The 26,147-nt window shown below is 40.2% G+C and overlaps 1 protein-coding gene across 1 annotated transcript; it reads left to right on the forward strand.

The window, feature by feature from the left end:
• Positions 1-1,777: 1,777 nt before the first annotated feature.
• On the forward strand, positions 1,778-25,175 carry LOC306858991 (solute carrier organic anion transporter family member 1C1-like; the record flags this gene model as incomplete). The annotated part of the gene is made up of 17 exons (XM_079399809.1): positions 1,778-1,840; positions 2,041-2,182; positions 2,377-2,509; positions 2,891-2,997; positions 3,092-3,244; positions 3,345-3,443; positions 4,964-5,167; positions 8,389-8,553; positions 8,649-8,844; positions 9,003-9,168; positions 9,259-9,443; positions 10,897-10,961; positions 11,099-11,216; positions 11,312-11,444; positions 23,710-23,762; positions 24,469-24,603; positions 25,001-25,175. The coding sequence occupies 17 exons, from the start codon at positions 1,778-1,780 to the stop codon at positions 25,173-25,175; spliced, it is 2,292 nt and encodes a 763-aa protein (XP_079255935.1).
• Between the last annotated feature and the right edge of the window lie 972 nt (positions 25,176-26,147).

Raw genomic sequence — 26,147 nt, forward strand, 5'->3', positions numbered from 1 at the left:
ATCTTTTCATGTGACAACACTGAAGAAATGACACTTTGCTACAATGTAAAGTAGTGAGTGTACAGCTTGTATAACAGTGTAAATTTGCTGTCCCCTCAAAACAACTCAACACACAACCATTAATGTCCAAATGTCCAAAATGTCCAAACCGCTGGCCACAAAAGTCAATACACCCCTAAATGAAAATGTCCAAAATGGGCCTAAAGTGTCAATATCTTGTGTGGCCACCATTATTTTCCAGCACCGCCTTAACACTCTTTGGGCATGGAGTTCACCAGTGCTTCACAGGTTTCTACTGGAGTCCTCTTCCACTCCTCCGTGACGGCATCACGGAGCTGGTGGATGTTAGAGACCTTGCGCTATACCTTCCGTTTGAGGATGCCCCACAGATGCTCAACAGGGTTTAGGTCTGGAGACATGCTTGGCCAGTCCATCACCTTTACCCTCAGCTTCTTTAGCAAGGCAGTGGTTGTCTTGGAGCTGTGTTTGGGGTCGTTATCATGTTGGAATACTGCCCTGCGGCCCAGTCTCTGCTTCAGTATGTCACAGTACATGTTGGCATTCATGGTTCCCTCAATGAACTGTAGCTCCCCAGTGCTGGCAGCACTCATGCAGCCCCAGACCATGATACTCCCACCACCATACTTGACTGTAGGCAAGACACACTTGTCTTTGTATTCCTCACCTGGTTGCCACCACACACACTTGACACCATCTGAACCAAATAAGTTTATCTTGGTCTCATCAGACCACAGGACATGGTTCCAGTAATCCATGTCCTTTGTCTGCTTGTCTTCAGCAAACTGTTTGCAGGCTTTCTTGTGCATCATCTTTAGAAGAGGCTTCCTTCTGGGACGACATGCAGTGTGCGGCGTATGGTCTGAGCACTGACAGGCTGACCCCCCCCCCCCCCCACCCCTTCAACCTCTGCAGCAATGCTGGCAGCACTCATATGTCTATTTCCCAAACACAACCTCTGGATATGACGCTGAGCACGTGCACTCAACTTCTTTGTTCGACCATGGCAAGGCCTGTCCTGAGTGGAACATGTCCTGTTAAACCACTGTATGGTCTTGGCCACCGTGCTGCATCTCAGTTTCAGGGTCTTGGCAATCTTCTTATAGCCTATGCCATCTTTATGTAGAGCAACAATTCTTTTTTTCAGATCCTCAGAGAGTTCTTTGCCATGAGGTGTCATGTTGAACTTCCAGTGACCGGTATGAGAAGGTGAGAGCGATAACACTAAATTTAACACACCTGCACCCCATTCACACCTGAGACCTTGTAACACTAACGAGTCACATGAGACCTGGGAGAGAAAATGGCTAATTAGGCCAAATTTGGACATTAGGGGTGTACTCACTTTTGTGGCCAGCGGTTTAGACATTAATGGCTGTGTGTTGAGTTATTTTGAGGGGACAGCAAATTTACACTGTTATACAAGCTGTACACTCACTACTTTACATTGTAGCAAAGTGTAATTTCTTCAGTGTTGTCACATGAAAAGATGTAATAAAATATTTAAAAAAATGTGAGGGGTGTACTCACTGTATATACTGTATATATATATATATATAGAGAGAGAGAGAGAGAGAGAGAGAGAGAGAGAGAGAGAGAGAGAGAAATTGATTCAGGACCCACATATTACATTAGACACCAAGGCAGTTCAACACAGTAACACAATTGTTCATGATTTCATGATTTTGCACCTCTTTCCTGGCCCATAGTTCTTCAAGAACTTCTTGGCAACCCAGACAGGTTTATTGAGCCCAGACCAATGGAGTATTCAGGCTGCAATCAGAAAACACCTCAAACTAAATGCTGTTCTCCAACTCTGAAGGCAAGAGAAATTGTCTTTGACAGTATGCCACAATCTAAGTTTAACTGAACCACTATTAGCTGATAATTTGTCTTAATGGTGAATAATAATGGCTATAGCAAAATATTTCTGACAAATACTATGATAAATTCTGATGTAACAACAACAATAAGACTATAAAATACTGACTTAATCTCTCTTCTGCCCTTGTGTCTGCAAAGATCTTTATTGGTTTACTTGCCTTCTGTTATTTCACAAAATCCCTGACGGGGGCTTACACCAAAAGTACCATCACTCAGATTGAGAGGCGGTTTGAGATCCCAAGCTCTACTGTTGGCATCATCGATGGCAGCTTTGAAATGGGTTAGTAGTGATGTGTTGTGCTCCAGTGAGAAATGAGGGACGGAGTTCAACCATAAGAGCACTTATACCAGTGAATCAAACCATTGATGAAATGTGACGGAAAGGCTGTTCATACTTTGAAAATGGGGTAGTTGATTGATGGTATGCTGTGAAACAACATATAACTTGTTAAATAACGTAACATTTGCTTGCAGGTACTCTGTTGGTCATTACTGCTGTTAGCTACTTTGGCGCCAAGTTTCACAGGCCCAAGATCATTGGAGCAGGGGTCCTGTTGATGGGTGTAGGGACACTATTAATGGCTTTACCTCACTTTATCATGAGCCGGTGAGTAACATTTATCAGCCATTGGCAAACTGAGTGACCACAATGAAGAATAGGAAAGATCCCTTAAACATCTAACTTGAAATACATGTGAAAATTGTTAGAAGTGTTCTCTTGATATGCATGTTTTTCAAAACCATCACATGGTTTTGAAAAACGTTTAATACATTTGCAAGAAAAGTTCATGCTTAATGATTAAAAAAAAATTGTCATGTGTAGATGCTGTAGACCCTCATGACAGTTCTATCATCACCCTGGGATTTTGACTATATGCCACGCACATTAACTTTAATTCAGACACTAAAAACATGTCCATCATAAAAGAGATCTTTTTTTTTTTATTAGTAATCCATCATTTTTTTTTTCTGTCTGTTTTTCTGACAGATACAAGTACGATACAGCTGCCGCCCACACTAATGATGCTGATAATTTCACAGTGAGCTCCACATGCTCATCTGACAACCAGAATGCTGTTCAACAGCTTGTTTCCGGTAATATGTGGTGATATGTGAGAAAGCATGTGGGATATTTTAACTGTAAAATGCAGTAAAATACTTAACAGAGCACACTATATGGGTTGTATAGGGTGTCTAAAAGGGAAATCGGAAAGCTCACCCATGTGGGTGATTGTATTGTTTGGAAACATGTTGCGTGGCATTGGGGAGGCAAGCATCGGCCCTCTGGGAATGTCATTCATAGATGACTATGCACGCCCAGAAAACACAGCTTTTTACATTGGTGAGAAAATTATTATTTATTTTTTTTTATCTCAAATTAAAAAACTACCCATGTCCCTCATGTGATTTAGTTCATTTTGTTTTCTTGTTCTTTTCTTTAGGTTGTCTGCAGACACTCGGAGTGATTGGGCCAATTTTCGGTTACTCGCTTGGATCTCTTTGTGCTAGTCTCTATGTGGACATTGGCTTAGTAAATCAAGGTGAGTTAAAATTTGTATATTGTCACACTACAATTGGTATACACTCAACTTAGCGGTCACACTCAAAAATAACTACAATATTGATTTCCTTGATTTGACATGTAACTATGGTAGTACTCACACTTTATAATACCTTGGAGTACCATGTATATACAATGGTGTATGAATTTAGTAATGGACCAGGATAGAAAACATGATTCTATGGGGAGTCAGCAGAAAATGAATTAGGAAAGTCTAGCACATTAGGCCATGGAGCTGGTCGGACTAGGAGTCTGGATGGAACCAGTGCAAAGAGGGAATCGGGTGAAACCAAAGGGAAGAGTAATCCAAAGAGAGCCAATGAAAAGAAGGACCCTTGAAGAGCTGATGGATGAAAATGTCATAGAGGAGCTGGTAGAATAGTGAAGGAGGATTCAGCTTTGGTCCTTGTGGCCAAACCGAAGGTTTAATGGAACCTCCTGTTGCCAGAAAGAATAGCCCCTCACTGACAGGAGGAATGATGGTTGGTCTCAGAGAAAGAGATGGCCAGAACAAAGATCGGGACACTATGGGCGAGTTTTATTCACAGCTTGCGCCAGTACAAACTGTCTTTTGCCATTTTGACAATATGCATTTGTAGGAGTTTCCCTTTCAGATGCAAAATTTATGGGAGGAGAGTATTCAAATGAATTATGCAATACGTTTTATTAATGTTTGCACTCGTCAAATTACTGATATTTGCACTATTATTTAACACCCCCCAAAAAAAGTTGCACTTGAAATGGCTGCAATTATTGTTGCTATGAGGAGGCACTGCCGAGAACAGAGAGCGCCTGGTAGAAGGGAGAGGATTTTTTTCCACACATATTAATTTATTTGGAATGCCAGAAAAACACATCCGAACATATCATTTGCCAAGCATATTTTTAATTTGCTGCAGGAAATAAAAGATGACTTGGAACCCTCAACTAGGAGTCACACAATGCCAGGTCTATCAAAGCTTCTTGCAACCCTTCATTTTTTGGCCTCCGGTTTCCATACTGTGGCTTTTTTATTTCTTTATTTTTATTTATTTTTTATTACATACAACTGATAAAGATAAAGGCCAGATTTACAACAGCTAAAACAAGCATGTCTTAAAAACAGGCGGTAATTTGCACTGCTCTTGGTAGATTGCACTGGTCATTATGGAATGATCTGGCTGCGTCTGTGTCCTTTAATGTGCACATTGTCAGCAAATAATTTTCAACTCCCATCAGTGCTTTTATGGAATTGCACTCTAATTTGCTAATGAACTAGCTAATTTGCTAATGAACAGGAGGTAAGTAACTCAACTAAGAGCAGAGAGGTTCATGTGTTCTTTGATCAGAGATCTGATTCTAACTGTGGTGAATATACATGTTTTTATTGATAGCAGGAGTGATTGAATAGAGGTGTGAGTGATCTGTAGTTTGGCGAAAGTGGAAGAAGAGTGAAATGAAGTGGAGGTGTAATATATAACATACATATTGTTTATTTGACTATTTTCTTCTCATTATCAGAGAGTGTGACCATCACCCCACAGGACTCTCGCTGGGTTGGGGCCTGGTGGTTGGGTTATGTGGTTTCTGGGCTATTGACTCTTCTTGCTGCTTTGCCTCTCTGGTTCCTGCCAAGAGCTTTGCCTGAAACCCCCCAAAACTCTAAAGTAGACCACCCCTCAAACCAACAAAAACACACACTCATCATCACAGAGATAGCCAAAGGTATGTCAACCATGCACTGACCACAATGGTTAGATACATTTAAACTTTTGGTCTAATTAAAGGTTTAGTTCACCCCAAAATGAAAATGCTGTCATTAATTACTCACCCTCATATCGGTCTAATCCGACCTTCATTCATCTTCGGAACACAAATTAAGGTATTTTTGATGAAATCTGAGAGCTATCTGACCCTCCATAGACAGCAACACGCCTGAAATGTTCCCAGGTTCAGAAACGCAGTAAATACATCGGTAAAACAGTCTATGTGACATCAGTGGCTCAACTTCAGTTTTGCGATGCTACGAGAATACTTTTTTTTTGCGCCAAAAAAACAAAAATAACAATTTACTCAACCATTCTTCTCCCCCAAGTTACGTCTTCCAACATTTTGGAGAGTACCCAAGAACGTATTTGACGTAATCAGCGTTGTTTACGCTTAGGTGAAAGCGTGCATATGCATCTTGATATTCTCTAAAATGGCGGACGATGTAACTCGGGGGAGAAGAATGGTTGAGTAAATTGTTATTTTTGTTTTCTTTGCACAAAAAAAATGTATTCTTGTAGTGTCGCAAAACTGAAGTTGAGCCACTGATGTCACAAGCACTGTTTTACTGATGTATTTACTACGTTTCTGGACCTGGGGACATTTCAGTTGTGTTGCTGTCTATGGAGGGTCAGATAGCTCTCAGATTTCATCAAAAATATCTTAAATTGTGTTCCGAAGATGAACGAATGTCTTACGGATTTGGAATGACATGACGGTGAGTAATTAATGACATAATTTTCATGTTGGGGTGAACTAACCCTTTAAGTGACTTGTATAGTGCAGGAGTTGTATGGACTACTTTGATAAACTTATGGATTTTGTGACATTTTGGAGTTCTCTTTTACATTACATTAATATGCAATGATTATATAGTTGTATATTCCAAAATTGGCAAAGAGATTCTTCATAAGTTCAAATTTTGTATATCACAGATCAAAACAGTTCATAAAATTAAAGAAGATTGGTATTATTATTAGGGGCCAAGCACTGAAGGTGATTATTAGGGGCTAAGTACCATAGGTGCGCCTATTGTTTTTGTTGGCGTTATTCTTCTTCTTCTTCTTCTTCCACTCTTCAGTCTATGACAGCCCATAGAACCAACTGCGGGAAAGTTGTAAAATTTGGCACACTGATAGAGGACAGTCTCAATACTAACCACAGCAAGTTTGGAGTCTCTAACTCAGGGGTGCCCAACCCTGTTCTTGGCGATCGATTGTCCTGCAAAGTTTAGCTCCAACTCTAATCAAACACACGTACTTGAAGCAACTAATTAAGGTCTTCAGGATCACGTGAAAATTAAAGACAGGTCTGTTTGATTAGAGTTGGCGCTAAACTTTGCAGGACAGTCGATCGCCAGAAACAGGGTTGGCACCCCTGCTCTAACTAAAACTCTCTAGCGCCACCACTTGTCCAAAGTTTCAATATTTTTATGATAATAACTTTTGAACCGTAAGCCACAAAATGAAAAAAATTTTTTCCTTTGAATCCTTGGCTCAAGCCGAGTCGAAATAAGTCAAAAAATTTTAATAATAAGGTATTTTCTATTTTCAATTGTAAGACCTACTTTTTCGAACTCATCCGATTCTCACCAAAATTGGCTCAGATCATCTACAGACCATGCTGGCAAAAAGTTATGGAATTCAAGTCGATTCATCCAAGCATTCTCGAATACCACACTAAAGAATTCACTGAAAAGCATGCAAAAATGTATCTGAGGCTATACCGCCGCAACAGTTTGGTGTATTGAGACCATACTTGGTGTGTGTTATAACAAGCATGACTTGAGGCTACCTGCAGTACTTTGGCGCTGTGCCACCTAGTGGTCAGGAGATATGAAAAAGTGCCATTTGTGCTTATAACTTCTCAGTGGTTTGACCAAAAATCACGAAACTGGTCTCTTTAGATTTTATGCATAATGCCGAGTCGAAACCGTATCCGATTTTCCCATGTCAGCCATTTTGGGTGTCGGCCATTTTGAATTTTGTAGTAAAATGCTATATTGCTGAGAAGTTTCGAAACGGCGCCACCTAGTGGTAAAATCAAATATTCACATGCTTATAACTTTGGGTGGGGTTGACTTATTTTCACGGGAACCTTTTAGAGTTAACCTTTTAGGGTTACCTTTTTAGACTCCTGAATCCTTGCCGAGTCCAACGATACCAAACTTGCCAGATTTTGGCTTATAGTTTGTGCAGGGTTGCATTTTAGCGCTTAAAAAACCTTTGCCAATATCTTAGAAACCGTTACTCCAATTGACACGAAACCACCATAGGAAATTCGAAAACATAGGGTCCTGGCTTTGTACAAATGCCCAATTGCCAAAATTTTGATAGTAAGTGGCACAAAAATGCAAACAAAGTCAACAGTCAGCAATTTTACTTGTACTCATATACAAATATGTCTATAACTCCAAAATAAAATGAGATATTTTCACCATATTTGACACACATGTCTGTGCACACTCTAAGAGCACGTAAAAAATTTGGTGGGATTGTGCCTCTTGGTGGCGCTATAGTTGAACAAAACATGAAATTGCCATTGACTACAATGGAGTATAATTACATAAAATGCTATATTTTACGAATGCATTGGTGTGGCATTACGAACCTTTGTATGCACCATCAAGACCATGACCTGAAAGTACTCAAAAGGTTTTGAGACTGTGCCACCTTGCGGTCAAAAGTTACAATAAAATGTCATATAAATGCTAATAGCTTTCTGTGAATTTTGCCTATTGTGATTGGTATTAATAGATTCCTTGGGTCATGCTGAGAACAGTGATACCAATGATGACAAAAACTTATGGATTTCATGTCGATAGACAAAACAGTTTTCATATACCACAACAACGAATTTGAGGCATGATGTCAAAATGACACCAAACTTTGTGTGTGCCATTGTCCCCTCACACAGAACACACCACATCGATTTGATAACGGTACCACCTGTGGGTCAAAAGTGAAAAGTAATTCAATAATATTACTACAATAATCTTAAAATGACTTCAATTACTCATTTCTGCAGTTGGTCTAATGCTCCAGGCTATGCTTAGCTCCTCATTTTGCCGCTGATGTGCTTGGCTCCGCCATTGCTGCTTGCAGCTATATTTATTATTATTATTATTAATTATAAAGTGTTATGTTTGTTTAAAAATGACAATGATGCTTCTTTTCTAGATTTTGGCCTTTCTCTAAAGCGTCTGCTCACCAATGGGATCTATCTCCTGTACCTGGTTTACAGTGTATTGGCATTCAATGCCTTTAACATTTTTGTAACATACACACCAAAGTATTTAGAGCAGCAGTTTGGACAAAGCACATCTAAGACCAATTTTCTCATAGGTAACAGCTGCCATGTTTTTATTTTATTATTATTATTATTATTATTTATTATTTTTTTTGCTGGCTGTTTAAACTAGCTGTGCTTATATGTACAGGAGTGACGTCTATTCCGGCAGTGGCTCTGGGTATGTTCCTGAGTGGCTGGATTATGAAGAGGTTTAAACTGAGTCTGCTGGGATCTGCAAGACTGCTGTTCTTCTCCTCTGTAGCTGCATTGGTTTGCACCATACCTTACTTTGCCCTCAGCTGTGAAAACATAGATGTTGCTGGAGTCACAGTGCCCTATCAAGGGTATTTTTTATTTCTAATTGTACTCGTCGTATAAATCTTATTGCATCATGAACAAAATACACTTTATGTCCATTCAATCGGTCCATTTTCCAAATCACTTCTACTACTTAGTGTCACAGGAATATGTAGTATAATAAAATAAATTGTTTATGTGGCAGATCTAATGAAGTTCGAGATATAAGCAGTGGTTTACTCGCTTCATGCAATGCTGACTGTGGGTGTCCTGACTTCCATTGGGATCCAGTATGTGGACAGAATGGAGTGACCTACATCTCTCCATGTCATGCTGGCTGCAATTCCACTCAGGGGACAGGGCAAAATATGGTCAGCAACTACTTTCTACTCTTGACAATAGATTATTTGTCACATATTTTTATTTATTTATTTACATACTTACTTGCACATGTTTGTCAGACATTCCATGCCTGCACATGTATCCAGAGCTGGGGACTGACTTCTGGGAATTACTCTGCAGTGCTTGGACAGTGTTCACGAGAGAGTAGCTGCACTAAAATGTTCTACATCTATCTGGCACTGCAGTCACTCACCTTCTTTGTGTACTGTCTGGGCGCTGTTCCCTTCTTCCTCATCTCATTGAGGTTCTGTTCCACTTGTTTCCATAATATTTCCATGCAGTTGCTCCATATTATTGTTCCATATGTTCAGTTGCATTTATTGTATTTGATTCAGTTTAACATACACTCACCTAAAGGATTATTAGGAACACCATACTAATACTGTGTTTGACCCCCTTTCGCCTTCAGAACTTCCTTAATTCTACGTGGCATTGATTCAACAAGGTGCTGAAAGCATTCTTTAGAAATGTTGGCCCATATTGATAGGATAGCATCTTGCAGTTGATGGAGATTTATGGGATGCGCATCCAGGGCACGAAGCTCCCGTTCCACCACATCCCAAAGATGCTCTATTGGGTTGAGATCTGGTGATTGTGGGGGCCATTTTAGTACAGTGAACTCATTGTCATGTTCAAGAAACCAATTTGAAATGATTCGAGCTTTGTGACATGGTGCATTATCCTGCTGGAAGTAGCCATCAGAGGATGGGTACATGGTGGTCATAAAGGGATGGACATGGTCAGAAACAATGCTCAGGTAGGTTGTGGCATTTAAACGATGCCCAATTGGCACTAAGGGGCCTAAAGTGTGCCAAGAAAACATCCCCCACACCATTACACCACCACCACCAACCTGCACAGTGGTAACAAGGCATGATGGATCCATGTTCTCATTCTGTTTACGCCAAATTCTGACTCTACCATCTGAATGTCTCAACAGAAATCTTCTGCCTTTGTAGCCCATCCGCCTCAAGGTTGTGCTTGTTGTGGCTTCACAAATGCTTTGCTGCATACCTCGGTTGTAACGAGTGCTTATTTCAGTCAAAGTTGCTCTTCTATCAGCTTGAATCAGTCGGCCCATTCTCCTCTGACCTCTAGCATCAACAAGGCATTTTCGCCCACAGGACTGCCGCATACTGGATGTTTTTCCCTTTTCACACCATTCTTTGTAAACCCTAGAAATGGTTGTGCGTGAAAATCCGAGTAACTGAGCAGATTGTGAAATACTCAGACCGGCCCGTCTGGCACCAACAACCATGCCACGCTCAAAATTGCTTAAATCACCTTTCTTTCCCATTCTGACATTCAGTTTGGAGTTCAGGAGATTGTCTTGACCAGGACCACACCCCTAAATGCATTGAAGCAACTGCCATGTGATTGGTTGATTAGATAATTGCATTAATGAGAAATTGAACAGGTGTTCCTAATAATCCTTTAGGTGAGTGTATTGTACAACCTTTAATGATTAAACAAACAAAAAACAAACAAACAAGCCATGATTCAGTTCATCGTAAGAGTCATGGTTGACAACTCTATTCGCAATACATTAAGGCCAGAAACTTCATACAAAATTTGAAGATTTGAAATGAGTTATGAAAATTGTTATAAAAATGTAATAAATAAATAAAATTGGGAATTGTATGGATTTTTTTTTTTTTCGTGTGATTTTTAATGTTGAATGAAATATGTTCTTGCAGGATTGTGGATCCTGCGCTGAAGTCTCTCTCAGTGGGTGTATTTCTGTTAGTTTTAAGAGGTTTTGGTAAGTTCATGTTTGCTAATAGTGCAAAGCATTGTTTTTGTGAGTAAAAATTATTTTCACAGATGTAAATATTTTTCTTGTCTAAGACACACATTAAGCCACAGCATTGTTTTTAATTTAATTTCCCTCTTTTAAAGGTGGTATCCCCGCTCCCATTTGCTTTGGTGCTCTTATTGACTCGACCTGTCTGAAATGGGGCCAGAAGAAATGCGGTGGAAGTGGTGCATGCAGAATGTATGACACTGAAACTTTCAGGTGAGCAGATCTGGGAGGACTATACTATGTAACCCTAATTTAAATGCACAGAAACCTTAATTAATATATAATAAACTGTAATTCAACCCCATCAGGTACCTATTTCTGGGACTGGTTAGCTCTCTTCGGACAATCAGCTATACCCTGTTATGGATCGTCACCACACAGATTAAGAGGAAAGTACAGAACGATAAGCAAATATCCAAGGACAAAGAACTCCAACACCCTGTGCTATGTGATGCAGAACAGGAAACAAACTTTAAATAATATTCTGCACCATTTTGTTTTGTTCCTGGGTAATTTTCAAAATATGGTGACAAACTATTTTATGTCTGGCCAGGCACCTGTATATCCTTTGTGCCATTCATCTGGTGTACCATTTTCTATGACATTTACATATATATATATATATTTTACAATAATTCACTAACACTTAAATTAAATAGAAAAGCAAGCAGGTGCATGATTTGGCACGGCAGCCAATACAAATAATTTATAACCATTTCCTTACCTAAATCCTGAATTTGGACCAGGCTCGGTTGCAGAATCACATCACTCTGTGCTTCTGAAATTTTTATCTTGATCTATATAGTGTAGTACAGGTGTTCCCAAACTCGTTCCTGGAGCCTCCCCAACACATTTTGCATGTCTCCTTTATCAATCACACCTAATTCAACTCATCAGCTCATTAGTAGCAACTCCAAGACCTGAAATGTGTGTGTCAGACAAAGGAGACATGTAAAATGTGCAGTGTTGGGGAGGCTCCAGGAATGAGTTTGGGAACCCCTGGTGTAGTAGTTGGCTATCTCTGTGTCATATGTGGTCACTTGTCAAGCATGAAAACACAAGTTTTATTTAAATTCTGAATATATTATGTATACAGCATGCAAAGAGCGCTCCCTCTAAATGTATTAAAAACTGTCACTCATTCATCACGATCTTACAAAGTTCCGTTTTAACTACCACACAATGAAACTTTTTTCAGAACTCGGCGCTGGACAAAAAGAGGTGAATGCATGGATTCCAACCTAAACACCTCTTATTGGCCATTGTGTTGTAGAAATCAACAAACATGTCTGTGATTGGCTACTTTACTCCCCTCTGCGAAAATGCATAATCATTTGACACTTTCCAAAGCAGAAGATTGTTTGCCAAATCTATTTTGTTATGCCATTACAAAGAAAACAAATCCTAGACCAGGAGTTATGTGCAGCTTTTCCATCAGTCCAGAGGGGGGGCACAGAGATGTCTCCCCCTTTAAAGTTCTAACTTGGTTACTAATGTCATTACTGTGTTACAGTGATTAATATTCTTAATAATAAAATAAAATAAAAAAAATTATAATATATTAGTGTGATCAGTTGCTTCATTGGTGATGCGTCATGAATCAAATAATGATCAAAAGCCAGCTGATACTATTTTGTTTGTATGTGGTGGTGTTTTTAACTTTGTACTTAGAATTTGGATTTTTGCAGTTCTCATACAATTTCTTGTAGGCTATAGCATGGAAACTGCCATTAACATTTTTCACAAAAATTAGTTCTGTGAAACATATACTGTTTTGTCCAACAGTATAAAAAGGGCAAACACACTGTACAACTGTAAGTTCTAATTTACAAACAGTAATTTGCAAACAGTACCTCACATATTGATAAAATATGTTGGTGTAGTTATTGATAAATTGTACGTGTGATGGTGTATGGTGAATTATGCAGTTTAGTGATTTAGTATGAATGCAATGGAGTCTTTTGAAAGACCTGATTAGTGATATATGATACTAAAACGTATTAATGTTTCAGTTGTAAATTGTGTAAGAATATAATTTACAAATCTTCAGGCAATTAACATTTGTCATCATTAATAATAATAATAAGAAGAAGAATTTAACCCCTGAGGGGGAAAAAACACATACATATTCCAAGTTATCTAATAAGCTTTATTCCAAGTGATCAAGGGCTCAGGGCTTTCCGTTTAAACCCCTTGCATGAGTTCCGGTAGAAGTGGCCGCTCACACAATATAAGCAGTGCATGCATTCGAGTCCATGAGATGAAGCAAAGTTAGTGAGGGAAGGCCATACAAAATTTGAAGTTGAACACAGCCGTGAGTGCTGCATATTTAGGTCTAATTGCTTGTTAAGTAGGCCTACTTGTTGCTGTTAATTGCTGTAATGCCTGCTTCTTTAATTACCAGCCCAAAGCCTAAACGTGTGATTTGAAACTCCTCTTGAATGTGTTCTGTAAAAAGAAATACATAGGCTACATGTTCAGAAACAACATGAGGGGGAGGAAAAAACAGGATTTTCATTTCGAGCTGAATTATCCCTTTATTGAGTTTCATTACCTATAGCTGGAAGCCATTTTTGTCATGCGTATATATAACAGCCACTCCTAACACAACAATAAAGCTCTCAGTCATTACCACAGGTATAGGACAGTCTAGGAATGTTACATTCAGTCCATGTGTCTATTCCTGATTGAAAATGACAGATATGACCTTGACTGACTCATCAGTGAGAGTTGTTGAGGTAATGAAGAGGATGTGTTCACCATTGCAAGTACCCATTTCATTAACAGAGAGGCCACGGCCCTATTAGCTTTTTGGGTAACATTTCACTGAGCGGATAGAGTAGGGTCGAAGTTGATAAACACTTTGGATTTAATTGTCACATGGAAGAGCACTGTGAGCAACTGTGAGTGGGACCCTTACAAAAAAAAATAAAAAATGTTCTGGCAAATCTCTTCAGCAGTGCAATTCTATACACTTATGCCCCAAGGTACATGGTGATGGAGCAAAAAGGGAAAATAAAAGTGTTGTGTTTCCCCGAAGTACCCCACCACCCTTTTAATTAATACATTTTTTATTTTTTGCAACAGAATTAAAAAATCCTGGAGGAACAGAAACAATTTTCACTCAAAAATACTTTTTTTTATTTCTTCCATTTCTCTCTTTTTTTCCATCACTGTGTCCCATAGGGACTTTGAACAACAGGTGGTTCCACTATGGATTCTGCATGTATAGTTTTCACTACATTTGTTCCACATTTCAGGCAATCTAACTACAGATAAAGGACTGCAAACCTCTAGCAATTATCTATAGGAAATTTGGTATAAATGTATAAAATATTAACAGAACGTTTATTATTTTGCCAGGGTGGTGAACTGTGCATGGGAACGCACACACACAAGCCACTGGTGCACGGGCAGCCCTCTATATATTCCAGCAAGTAATCATATTTGTTGTGGCATTGTGCATTTTTGTTGGTTGATGTTTGTTATATGCTGTTAATGTGTCATGTATGCTATATGATTGTCATTGTTGTTGTATCTTGTCTGTCTAAAGTTAATTTTCACTGTGTGCATTTAAATTTATAGCATTCAGTGTTGCCAACTACTTTCAATTGAAAGTAGCTAAAACTGGTAGCTAAATGTCACTAGATGACATCATAATGGCATCTATATAAAGATAAATCAGTGGACAAGATAAGAACTTAGATAAGGTTGGTCCAAGAAGTTGCTATATTTGTCCCTAAACTTAAAAAAAAGTCTCAAAAGGGGTGGGGAAGTCGCTAAATCTAGCTACAAAATAGTTAAATTGGCAACACTGAGCATTATATAAGGCAGGGGTCTCCAAACCTGCTCCTGGAGGGTTACCATCCAGCAGATTTCAGCTTCAAACACACCTGAACCTAATCAAGGTGTTCAGGGATATTTGATAATTACAGACAGGTGTTTTGGAGCAAGGTTGGAAGTAAAGTCTGCAGGACGCTAGCTCTCCAGGAGCAGGGTTGGAGATCCCTGATATAAGGTTACTGTAAATTACAGTATAAGGTTACTGTAAAAAACAAACAACATGTTGGCGCGCACAGACGCAGCGGCTTCTCTCTCTCCCGACAGAACGGTGTTTTCATGTTTTTTTTCTTGTAAGTCACAATGTTTTTGTACATCTTTGTCACGTCTACCTGACTATAAGCGCGCATACAGTCGTGAGTTTCTGCTCGATGTCGGCAGGATCACATTTTTAGAGTTAAACTCAGCGCACGCCGAAGAGCTGCGGGACCTCGGTCTGCTCCGAAAGACCACTCCATCACCGACCCCCACTACTGCATCTCGTCAACAGCGGAGGCGCTACAAGCGGTGTGAGAGGAAGCAGAAGAGGGATAAGCGCGGAGGTGTCCGAGCTAGGCTAGCGGCCAACTCACACAAGCCAGCTATCCCCACCATCGTACTGGCGAACGTACGCTCTTTGGACAATAAACTGGACTACATCCGACTACTTCGCTCTACTCAGAGGACTGTAAGAGACTGTTGTGTTTTTGTGTCTACGGAAACATGGCTTAACAACAGCGTACCGGACTGCGCCATACAGCTCGACCAGCTAACATGCTATCGAGCTGACAGAGCTCTCGTCGAGGGAGGTAAGATCCGCGGGCTTTGTGTTTACATCAATGATGCATGGTGCCGCGACGCTGTTGTGGTCTGCAAACACTGCTCACCCTTGGTGGAGTTTATGATTATTAAGTGCCGGCCGTTCTATCTACCGAGGGAATATACAGCTATACTGCTTGTTGCTGTATACAGCCCTCCCAGCTCCAACAATAACAACAGGAGTGAGGCACTAAATGATCTGTGCCAGCACACCAGTGAGCAGCAGACAGCCCACCCAGATGCTTTTCTCATCTTGGCTGGGGATTTCAACCATGCAGACTTAAAGAGTGTGTTCCCAAAAATACATCAACACATAGACTTTCCAACAAGGGGAAAAAATACCCTGGACTGAACGAGCTGAATGCCTTCTTTGCTCGCTTTGAGGCACAAAACAGCACCACTGCACAGAAGACTCCACCTCCTCCCGGTGACCAGGTGATGACGCTGTCCCCGGACAGTGTGAGAAGATCCCTCAGCAGGATCAATGCACGCAAAGCTCCGGGTCCTGACAACATTCCTGGGCGTGTACTGAGAGACTGTGCAGTGGAACTCACTGGTGTCTTCACAGACATTTTCAACAACTCGCTAAATCAGGCCGTTGTCCCCACATGCTTCAAAGCTACCACCATCATTCCAGTCCCGAAGAAGTCATCTCCATCCTGCTTCAATGACTACCGTCCAATAGCACTCACTCCTATTCCCATGAAGTGCTTCGAACGGCTAGTCATGCACCACATCAAGTCTGCCCCCCCCTCCCTGGACCCCTTCCAGTTTGCATATAGGTCCAACTGCTCGACCGATGATGCCATCGCCTCTGCCCTCCACCCAGCCCTCACACATCTGGACAAAAAAAGACTCATATGTCAGGATGCTGTTCATAGACTTCAGTTCAGCATTCAACACAATCATCCCTCAACAGCTCACTCACAAACTGGTCCAGCTGGGGCTCAACACCTCTCTGTGTAACTGGCTGTTGGACTTCCTGACCGGGAGACCTCAGGCAGTACGGGTCGGCATTAACACATCCAGCACCATCACACTGAACACTGGGGCCCCCCAAGGATGTGTGCTGAGCCCCCTCCTCTTCACTCTGCTGACCAACGACTGCACACCGTCACACAACTCCAACCTTTTCATTAAGTTTGCGGATGACACGACTGTGGTGGGTCTCATTAGCAACAGAGATGAGACAAACTACAGGAGCGAGGTGAGCCGCCTGGCCGGGTGGTGCAGTGACAACAATCTCTCTCTGAATGTGGAGAAGACGAAGGAGATTGTTGTTGACTTCAGGAGAGTACACACTCAGCATGCCCCTCTGACCATCAACGGTGCGACTGTGGAGAGAGTGAGCAGCACCAAGTTCCTGGGTGTGCACATCACAGAGGACCTCTCCTGGACTAACAACACTGTAGCACTGGCCAAGAAAGCACAGCAGCGTCTCTACTTCCTCTGCAAACTTAGAAGAGCCAGAGCCCCGGCCCCCATCATGTGCACCTTCTGCAGAGGCCCCATCGAGAGCATTCTAACTAGCTGCATCACTGTGTGGTATGGCGCTTGCAACGCATCCTGCCGCAAGTCACTTCAACGCATAGTGAGAGCAGTTGAGAAGCTCGTTGGTGTCTCTCTCCCCTCCCTCCAGGACATCTACAGCACCCATCTCACCCGCAAAGCCCTCCGCATTGCAGGTGATCCCACCCACTCTCCCCTCTTTTACCCCATGCAACACTGAACTTTGATACTACCCACTTACAAACTGTGCCCAGCACCTGTCACTTGTGCAGCATTGGATTGATCACTACCTCATCCAGCATTGACGGCAAACTACCTCTTCGGATAGTCTGATAAAAGACTGTTCTTTTGTCACTTTAACAGACTGATAAGCTCTTCTTGCACTACACATATATCTGCACAGTTTTGTTTTATTTAACTGGTTTGCACTCTATCTATTCTGCCATGTTTCTTATGCCACTTTATTTATCTCTTTTTTTTATGTTTCTACAATGTCCTCAGACTGGTAAGCTCCTCTGCACTATATATATACACTATACATATACTCATATATCTGCACAGTTTTGTTTTATGTAACTGGTTAGCACTCTATCTACCATGTGCCTTATGCTACTTTATCTATCTCTTTTTTTATTTTTCTACAATGTCCTCAGACTGATAAGCTCCTCTTGCACTATATATACAATCTATACATATACACATATATCTGCACAGTTTTGTTTTATTTAACTGATTTGCACTCTATCTCCCATGTGCCTTATGCCACTTTATCTATCTCTTTCTTTATTATTCTACAATGTCCTCATTTGTATATCTGTATAGTTGTATGTACATATGTTTAAACTGTATTTATCTGTATTTGAACGTCTACTGTCAGTGTCTTAAATGTTAACTGTATGCACCAAGGGTCTGAGAGTAACGCATTTTCAATTCTCTGTACTGTATGTCGTACATGTGGAAGAATTGACAATAAAGCAGACTTGATTTGACTTGACTTGAAATCAGAGGTTCTCAACTCCAACCTTGGGCAGCATTAATCTCACCGGCTTGTAACTTTTTAGCAATCCTGAAGACCTTAATTAGCTAGCTTGTTCTGGTGTGTTTGATTAGAGTTGGAGTTAAACTTTGCAGGGAAGTGGATCTCAAGGGCCAGAGTTGAGAACCCCTGCTGTAAATAGTCATTCAAATTGTGTCTACTTGCAACTTACTATTTCTGTATTGAAACAAACCATCATGACAGTCATACTCAATCTTGTTTCACATTCTATCTAACGAACATTAACAGTAGACACTCAAGTTTATCTAAATATTTAATGAGGTAATTTACCCTCACTCCAGTCACTCTAATATGCTGATTTGCTGCTTGGGAAACATTATTTATATAAGAATCAATGCTCAAGTTCCAGCATCCCTTTTATTGACATATTGGATGTTTATTAGTACTTTTAAAGCACATATTCTGCATGACCATATTCTACATGCCTAATCCTACCCAACACCTAAACTTAACAATTACTATTAATAAACCGCAACTTCTGAGTTTATTTAGGCAAATATCATAGTTAATGGTTTGTTAATAGCGAGAATTGCACTTTAAAATAAAGTGTGATTGAAAACTCTAATCTTTCTTAGGTCCTTGTGTATGGAAAGATCTTTATTGGTGTATTTTCTTTCTGTTATTTCTATAAATTGCTGACAATGAGTTACACCAAAAGTGCCATACCTCTGGTATCATCAATAGCAGCTTTGAAATGGGTGAGTAGTGATGTGTTTAGTTCCAATGAGAAATGAGGGCCGAGGTTCACCCATTAGAGCACTTATACCAGTGAGTCACACCACTGATGCTGTAATGTGACTCAGTTACTGTTGATACTTTAGAAATGACACACAGACTTATGATTTATTATGATATATTTTGTTCTGTAAAACTTAAAACATATGTTAAAAATAGTTGAATTTACTTGCAGGTAATTATGTACTTTCACAGTTTCACAGTCCCAAGTTCTTAAAATGCACCGTAAAATATACCCGTTGAAACACTTTTAGACCATTTTTAAATCTAATATCTCTAGAGAAAATAAAATAAAATAACAATAATACATATATATAGTTGAACCATCAGGCTAAAAAGTAATAACTCATTGATGCATTTATTTTCCTCCCTATGACAGGTACAAGTACGATACAGCTTCCACCCACATTGATGATGCTGACAATTTCACAGTGAGTTCCACATGCTCATCTGACACCCAGAATATTGTTCAACAGCTTGTTTCTGGTAATGCGTGGTTAAGTGTGGAAATGCATGCGGGATATTTGTACAGTTCAGAAAATACCTAACAGAGCATAATGTATGCTAAAAAGGGGAAACCTTGCCCACGTGGGTGATCGCACTGTTGGAAAACATTATGCATGGCATCAGGGAAGCCAGCATCGGCCCTCTGGGAACGCAATACATAAATGATTATGCATGCCCAGAAATCGTCCCAGGTTACGTATGTAACCATGGTTCCCCGAGAGAACGAGATGCTGCTAACCCTAACCCACAGCATTGCAGATGACCTGCATAGGCACCCCTGCCAGAAAGGCCTTGGAGGCTGCCACATTTCTTGTCGAGTGAGCCTTGACCCCCAATGGTGAGGGGAGATCAGAGGACTCATAGGCAACAGTAATGGCATCAACTATCCACCAGCTGAGGGTCTGCTTGGAAGCAGGATGACCTCTCTTAGGGGGACCATAGCAAACAAGCAGTTGGTCCGCCCTTCTCCACAGGCAGCTCTGTGAACGTATGCGTCCAGTTCTCGCACTGGACACATACAATTAAGCCTCTGTTGGTCGGGCTCCCTAAAGGGAGGAGGACAAAAAGCCTGAAGTACGACAGGCCGTGGTGTAGAGGAGGGGACCTTAGGGGCATACCCCGCACAAGGGTATAGAAACGCTTTGGCCAGACCAGACGCAAAGTCGAGATAAGAAGGGGGCACTGAAAGGGCCTGCAAATCCCCAACTCTCTTTAGAAAAGATATTGCTTAGAGAAACACCGTCTTTAATGTAAGAAGACGATCTGATATTTCCTCGATAGGCTCAAAGGGAGCCCTACAGAGAACTTCTAGCACCACAGCAAGGTCCCAAGGAGGGACACGAGATCGAACCTGAAGCCTGAGCCTCAGGGGGTAACCAGGGGGTCCTTGCCCACTGACTGACCACCAAGAGGGGCGTGGTAAGCCGCAATGGCCGCCACGTAGACCTTCAAGGTGGAGTGGGTTAACCCTGTGGAGAAACAGGCCTGCAAGAACTCCAGCACTGTACCAACCGGGCAGTTAACTGGGTCAAACTGGCGGTCTCCGCACCATGAAGAGAAGAGTCTCCACTTCAGGGCATACAGTTTTCTCGTTGAGGGAGTTCTAGATTGGAGGATGTTCTCAACAACCTCGGTTGAGAGACCCGAGGCTATGAGTTGTGCCCCCTCAGGGGCCACACCCACAGCTTCCTCAAGTCCGGGCGGGGATGAAGGATCATGCCCTCCGCCTGTGAGAGAAGATTCCTCCTGACGGGAATCTCTCATGGAGAGCCGTCGAGGAGAGAAATCAGGTCCGAGAACCATACTCAGCCTGGCCAAAACGGGGCTACTAGCAATAGACGGACCCCGTCCCAGCGCACTCTTTCTAGAACTGCCAGGAGCAGAGCGATCAGGAGAAATGTGTAAAGATGAAGCCTCGGCCAAGTCTGTACCATAGTATCCAGCCCCAGTGGAGCTGGATGAGTCAGAGAAAACCAGTGGGGACAGTGCAATGTTTGACAAGTCGCAAACAGATCCACCTGAGCCTGGCCAAAAACTCTCCAGATGTGCTTCACCACCTCGGGGTGAAGCATCCATTCCCCAGGCCTCGGCCCCTGCCTTGACAGGATGTCTGCTCCGGCTTTATGTTCATGGCAGCACAATTCTGCTCCAATTCTGTAACATATGAAGCCAATGCTTTGGCTTTCGCACTGTTTGCAAGAAATTTGGGTTTTGCTCAGTTGCTTTTGTACCCTTCTTTTGTGGATACAACCCCAGTTCTTGAGTTCAGTAATATGACAGACACCTTACTTATAGGGGCAGGGTCCTTAATGGCAGGCCAGCCTGTGGACTCTGGGGAGCCATCATCTCACATAGCAAATAAATTGACCTGTAGGGCTGCCACATGACCAGATGGAAAACACAACAGTGGTTTCATATACAGGGGCATTGTTAGTGGTGGGACCCTATTTTGGGCCCAGGGCCGGCTGCTCTTACTACATTCTAGGGTGTTTGAATATGGGAGCAGACTTCCTGTTGAGACAGGTTTGGGGAATGGATACTACTTTAGACTTCATCCTCTCTTCACAAGAAAATTATACTCTCTGTAGTAGCAGCTCCCCATCTGTTAAAATCGGATGGAATTTCATATGAGCCCCCCACTGGTCTAGTGCTGTGGGCACGTGCCCAGTAGGCCTGTGCATCACCCCAGCCCTGACTCTACAAACTGTATTTTCTATCCTCTAAACCTACCCCTCACAAAAGCTACTGCCATTCTTAGATCTAGTGTGATTTAAAAACTGTTTTCCTAATGGGGACCAAAAATGGCATTTTGTCCCCATAACGTAGAGTATACCTGACCCCAACCCCCACTTAATTCACTTAATTTATTTTTTTTAATTATTATTTACTTGATAATTTTAAGACAAGGGGTTTCCTCAATTTCTTTAAGTTAAGTCAACTTATCACTTTTTGGAGTGATTAAGTTAAGTCAACATCACTTTTTACAGTGTGCATACATTAATCTCCATTGTTGTTGTTGTTTTTTTTGTTTTTTTTTTCTGTTAGTATGCAATGGATGCTTTCTATCATGTGGTGGCAGTATATCTAATATATGCTTCTGAAAAAATAATCAGCCTACATTTTACAATCCTGCAGTCCTGAGCATCATGATTTTATTTAGACAATAGTGGGTGTTATGTTTGCCATAGTTTTTGCATTTCACCTATACTGTAGACTAACTGCTGTATTTGTACTGAGATCATAATAATCACTGGTAAAAATCGTACATAGCACCTCATTTTTGGTTGGAACAATCCGAGTTTTATTTATTTATTTTTGGAAAATTAAATTATGTAATGTATTTATTTTAGGCGGATCATTGGTGTGTTTTTTGATGTGCCACTATAATGTAAAAACATATGCTTTAGCTGGACTAAAACTGTCAAAATGCTAAGAGTAAAAACAAAAAAAAAATCTGCACATTGGAAATATCTTTAAACACATTTACAGTTACAAATTAGTGGAAAAATCTGGAGAAGGTTTTGTGTGTGTGTGTGTGTGTGTGCGTGATTTAAGGCCACTATAGAAAACAACTAATTTGCAACAACAAAACATTTCATGTCATTCTAAACCCATCTTTCTTTCTTCTGTGAAACTGAATGGAGGCTTTCAAGCTTCCGAAAGCTCCATCTCCTAGAGGAAAATTCAAGAATTTTAATTTCGGTGTCAATTTTCCAGCTATTCCATTCTGTTACAACACAGAATGACTTCATGTGTGATACATTTCAGTTGGTGGCTTCTGGGTGAAACTTCTTTTTGGTGCCTGACTTAAAATAAAGAGTGAGTCATTGCTTCTTGAATCCCTGGGAAGGGGGAAGAATTGAGCTACAAGTTTTGAAGAGATTCTGGCACTTTTTAGAGCATTTTGAATGGAAAGATTAATAAATAAAGAGATATACAAAGAAACAAGGCCTGACCTTGACATCTATAATATGTTTTAAGAAGTTGTTCCAGGTACAGAATTGATTTTCTTCAGAAACAATAATTAAAATGAGCCAAATGTGCTCATGAATGTAGAAAGTACTCCCCGCCCCCTCTCCACTGAAGGAAGGCTTTACTCAAAGTCATCTGAAACATTGTGACGTGAAGGCAATCGATAATGATGTCCACGACAAACGTCATAATGAGCGTCAATGCCACTTTTGACCCTCACTGTGAGTTTGAAATCTTCAAACTAACCCCTTTCTCAATCGCTGCTGGAAATGGAGGGCTATATTTGGAGAAGTGCGATGATGTCACAAGTGGTTGAGGGTAGGAGCCTATAACAGAGAGGATGGAGTGAGTGTGTGAGTTTGTGTGAAAAACAGAGACGACGCCGGCACCTTCAGGAGCTGCTGTCCATTGGTTTGAAACCGCTGGAAGTGAGTACTCTTACCTTTTCAATAAAATATCAGATTTTTTTGGATTGTCATTAGGCTCGGCATTATTTCATAAGAGTTTGTTTTTAGTTTTAAAAGTTTAAAGATAATAATAAAAACATTTTAATAATATTAATGATGCTAAATGTTGGCAAATGTAAAATAACACTAGATTTTGTCCACTCTAATATGAGTTAAAAACACCTTGAGCTTTACCGATGGGGATGTGGTGGTGCAAACTGCAAAAATGTTACTGAAATGTCCACAAAATAATAATGCTAATGTTCTTTTTTTTTCTTCTTTTGCACAAGAACAAATACAAGTATTCCTGTCTGCCATGTATCATCTGAAACTGCCCTCACAGATCCTGATCTTCCTTGTGATGCTGCGATGTGTTGCCACAGTTCCTTACAACAGGCAAGTCAACTCATTTAAAAAAGTAAAAATGTTCCTTGTTAGGGTGTTTTTTTATTTTTATCTGATTACTGAACAATTTTTTAGGATGCAACCCTTAAATCTAAGAATTCTTTATTTGTATAACCTAGTTGAACAAATTAGATACACTTTTTCAATTAGAATCAGTTAATTCAGATGGTATCAAAGGTTGACACGCTTTAGGTTACATGATATATTGTCTATTATATTATTGCATAAAATACAAACACATTAACAAAATGTATTGTGTATTGAACTCTTTATTTGTATTTTATTTTATATTTTAAATGAGAAAGAACAATTGAATATTTAGATTTATAGAAATTCAAATAGTACATATAAACTATCGATGTGATCGTATCACTGATTTAATCTAAACACATTTTTCAAAGCAAATATTTAGGCATTCAAATGGGCATAACAATTTCTTTCTTTTATTTGTGTAATGTAATGTTAATGTTAACACATCAAATAACTATTTTAGGTCATCTAACAAAGAAAGGTTCATATGAGGTAGCGGATTATTTGGTAACAAGATGTAACAAGTGTGTGTAAGTGATATGACCAGCGGGCGCAAATGATCCACTTGCAACACGTCTCCACTTCAGAAGATCGTCACAGTCAGGGAAAGTGGCACTTTCTAAGAGCTCTGGATGAGATGGTGCTTTGTGGCCTCTTGTGTCGACAGGTACTCCCTTTCCTCCAACGAAAAGCCGGATGACTCGCAAGAAGTCGATGGATGGCTGGTTACAGATCTATCTGACAATCCATTTGTGAGTTTTACAAGGCCACGGCCTCCAAGGGGCCTCACTGCAGTGAACAGGTACTTGTGCAAAACAATTGACCATTATGATTCAGAGTTTAAGATGTCGCCATTTTTAGCATTGAAGTAGATTTGTGATTGCGTTTTTGAGGGGGGAATAAATTAAAGACTGAAATTTTACATTTTGTTATAATTTGTCAAAAGAAACATCATGCTAATATTCCATAGCCTAATTTATTAGTAAGAACTGTTTATATTCTTATACGTTAAGACCTATCAGGCAAATTTGTTAGTACTTATTACGGAGACTTTGAAATTGAATTGGTTAATTTCAAATTGTTTGTACGGTTCTTGTTCTTGTGATGTTGCCTAATTACGAACAGCCTTATTTTCAGGTTGTTTTGATTTGTTGAGGCACATGACTAATGCTTAGATATCCTTCTGAACTTCCCCACAGTCATCACATGGAAAAGCGGAAGTGTAACACAGCCACCTGCGTGACTCAGAGATTAGCAGACTTTCTCATCCGATCCAGCAACACCATCGGCACCGTCTACGCGCCGACCAACGTAGGAGCCAACACTTATGGGAAGAGAGACTTGCTGCAGTCGCCCATTTATCTGCCCTTATAGTTCAAATGCAAACAGAGTGGAAAATACAGTCAAATAAATGTAATATGTGTAATAATGATGGAACTTATTCTGTTTGTTTGTTAACATTTGTTTATTTTATTATTATTCTTTTTCCCAGAGTATGAAAGAGCCAGTGCCTTTTGGTGTAAACAACTGTTTGCAGCATTTTCAGTTTCGGATAAACCTTGCATGTCAATAAGGATATATAGTGTTTTGCAACGTTATCATGAGGGCATATGAATAAAATGTATTATAAAAATGACATGAATAGCAAAGAAGCATTGACAGTTTGTTTAGATTTTTTTTTTCTAATAAAAGAAAGATACAAATCTTCTCTGCTCAATGTTATTATAATAACGTCATTAAACCCCTTGAAGATTTTACATAGAAAGAATTTCAAAAGCAATGTAGCAAGAAAAGCTACTTATTAAACCAAGAAGAAAATAAATAATATATAACCCTCAACAACTGATCTAAAAAGAGAAAGTACCATGTAAATATGGTTAAATATCCCACAACCATTAGAAAAGACCCTGCCTGACACCATCTGATTGGATGCAGCGCCTCCTCGCTATATGTTTTTGATGAACACACAGATAAGTTAATGCACACCAACATCAAGTGGTTGCATACATCGATTATAGCCATTAAAACCCCTCAATTTATGTACCATACTAGTTCATTATAGACCTCTGACAATGACTAGTCCTTGCTAAGGACCTCTGCAATACATACATAAACACATGTACTATTCATAAAATTGAGGAGGTGCAGAAATGTCAGTGAAAACAGACACTTTAGTATAAGGACCAATTCTCACTATTAACTAGTTGCTTATTTTAGCATGCCTATTATTAACACATTGACTGTTTATTAGTACTTATAAAGCACATATTCTGCATTATCATACTCTACATCCCTAATCCTACCCAATACCTAAACTTAACAACTAACTTACCAACTATTAATAAG

This window comes from Barbus barbus (assembly GCF_936440315.1).
Source record: "Barbus barbus genome assembly, chromosome: 39".
Classification (NCBI taxonomy): domain Eukaryota; kingdom Metazoa; phylum Chordata; class Actinopteri; order Cypriniformes; family Cyprinidae; genus Barbus; species Barbus barbus.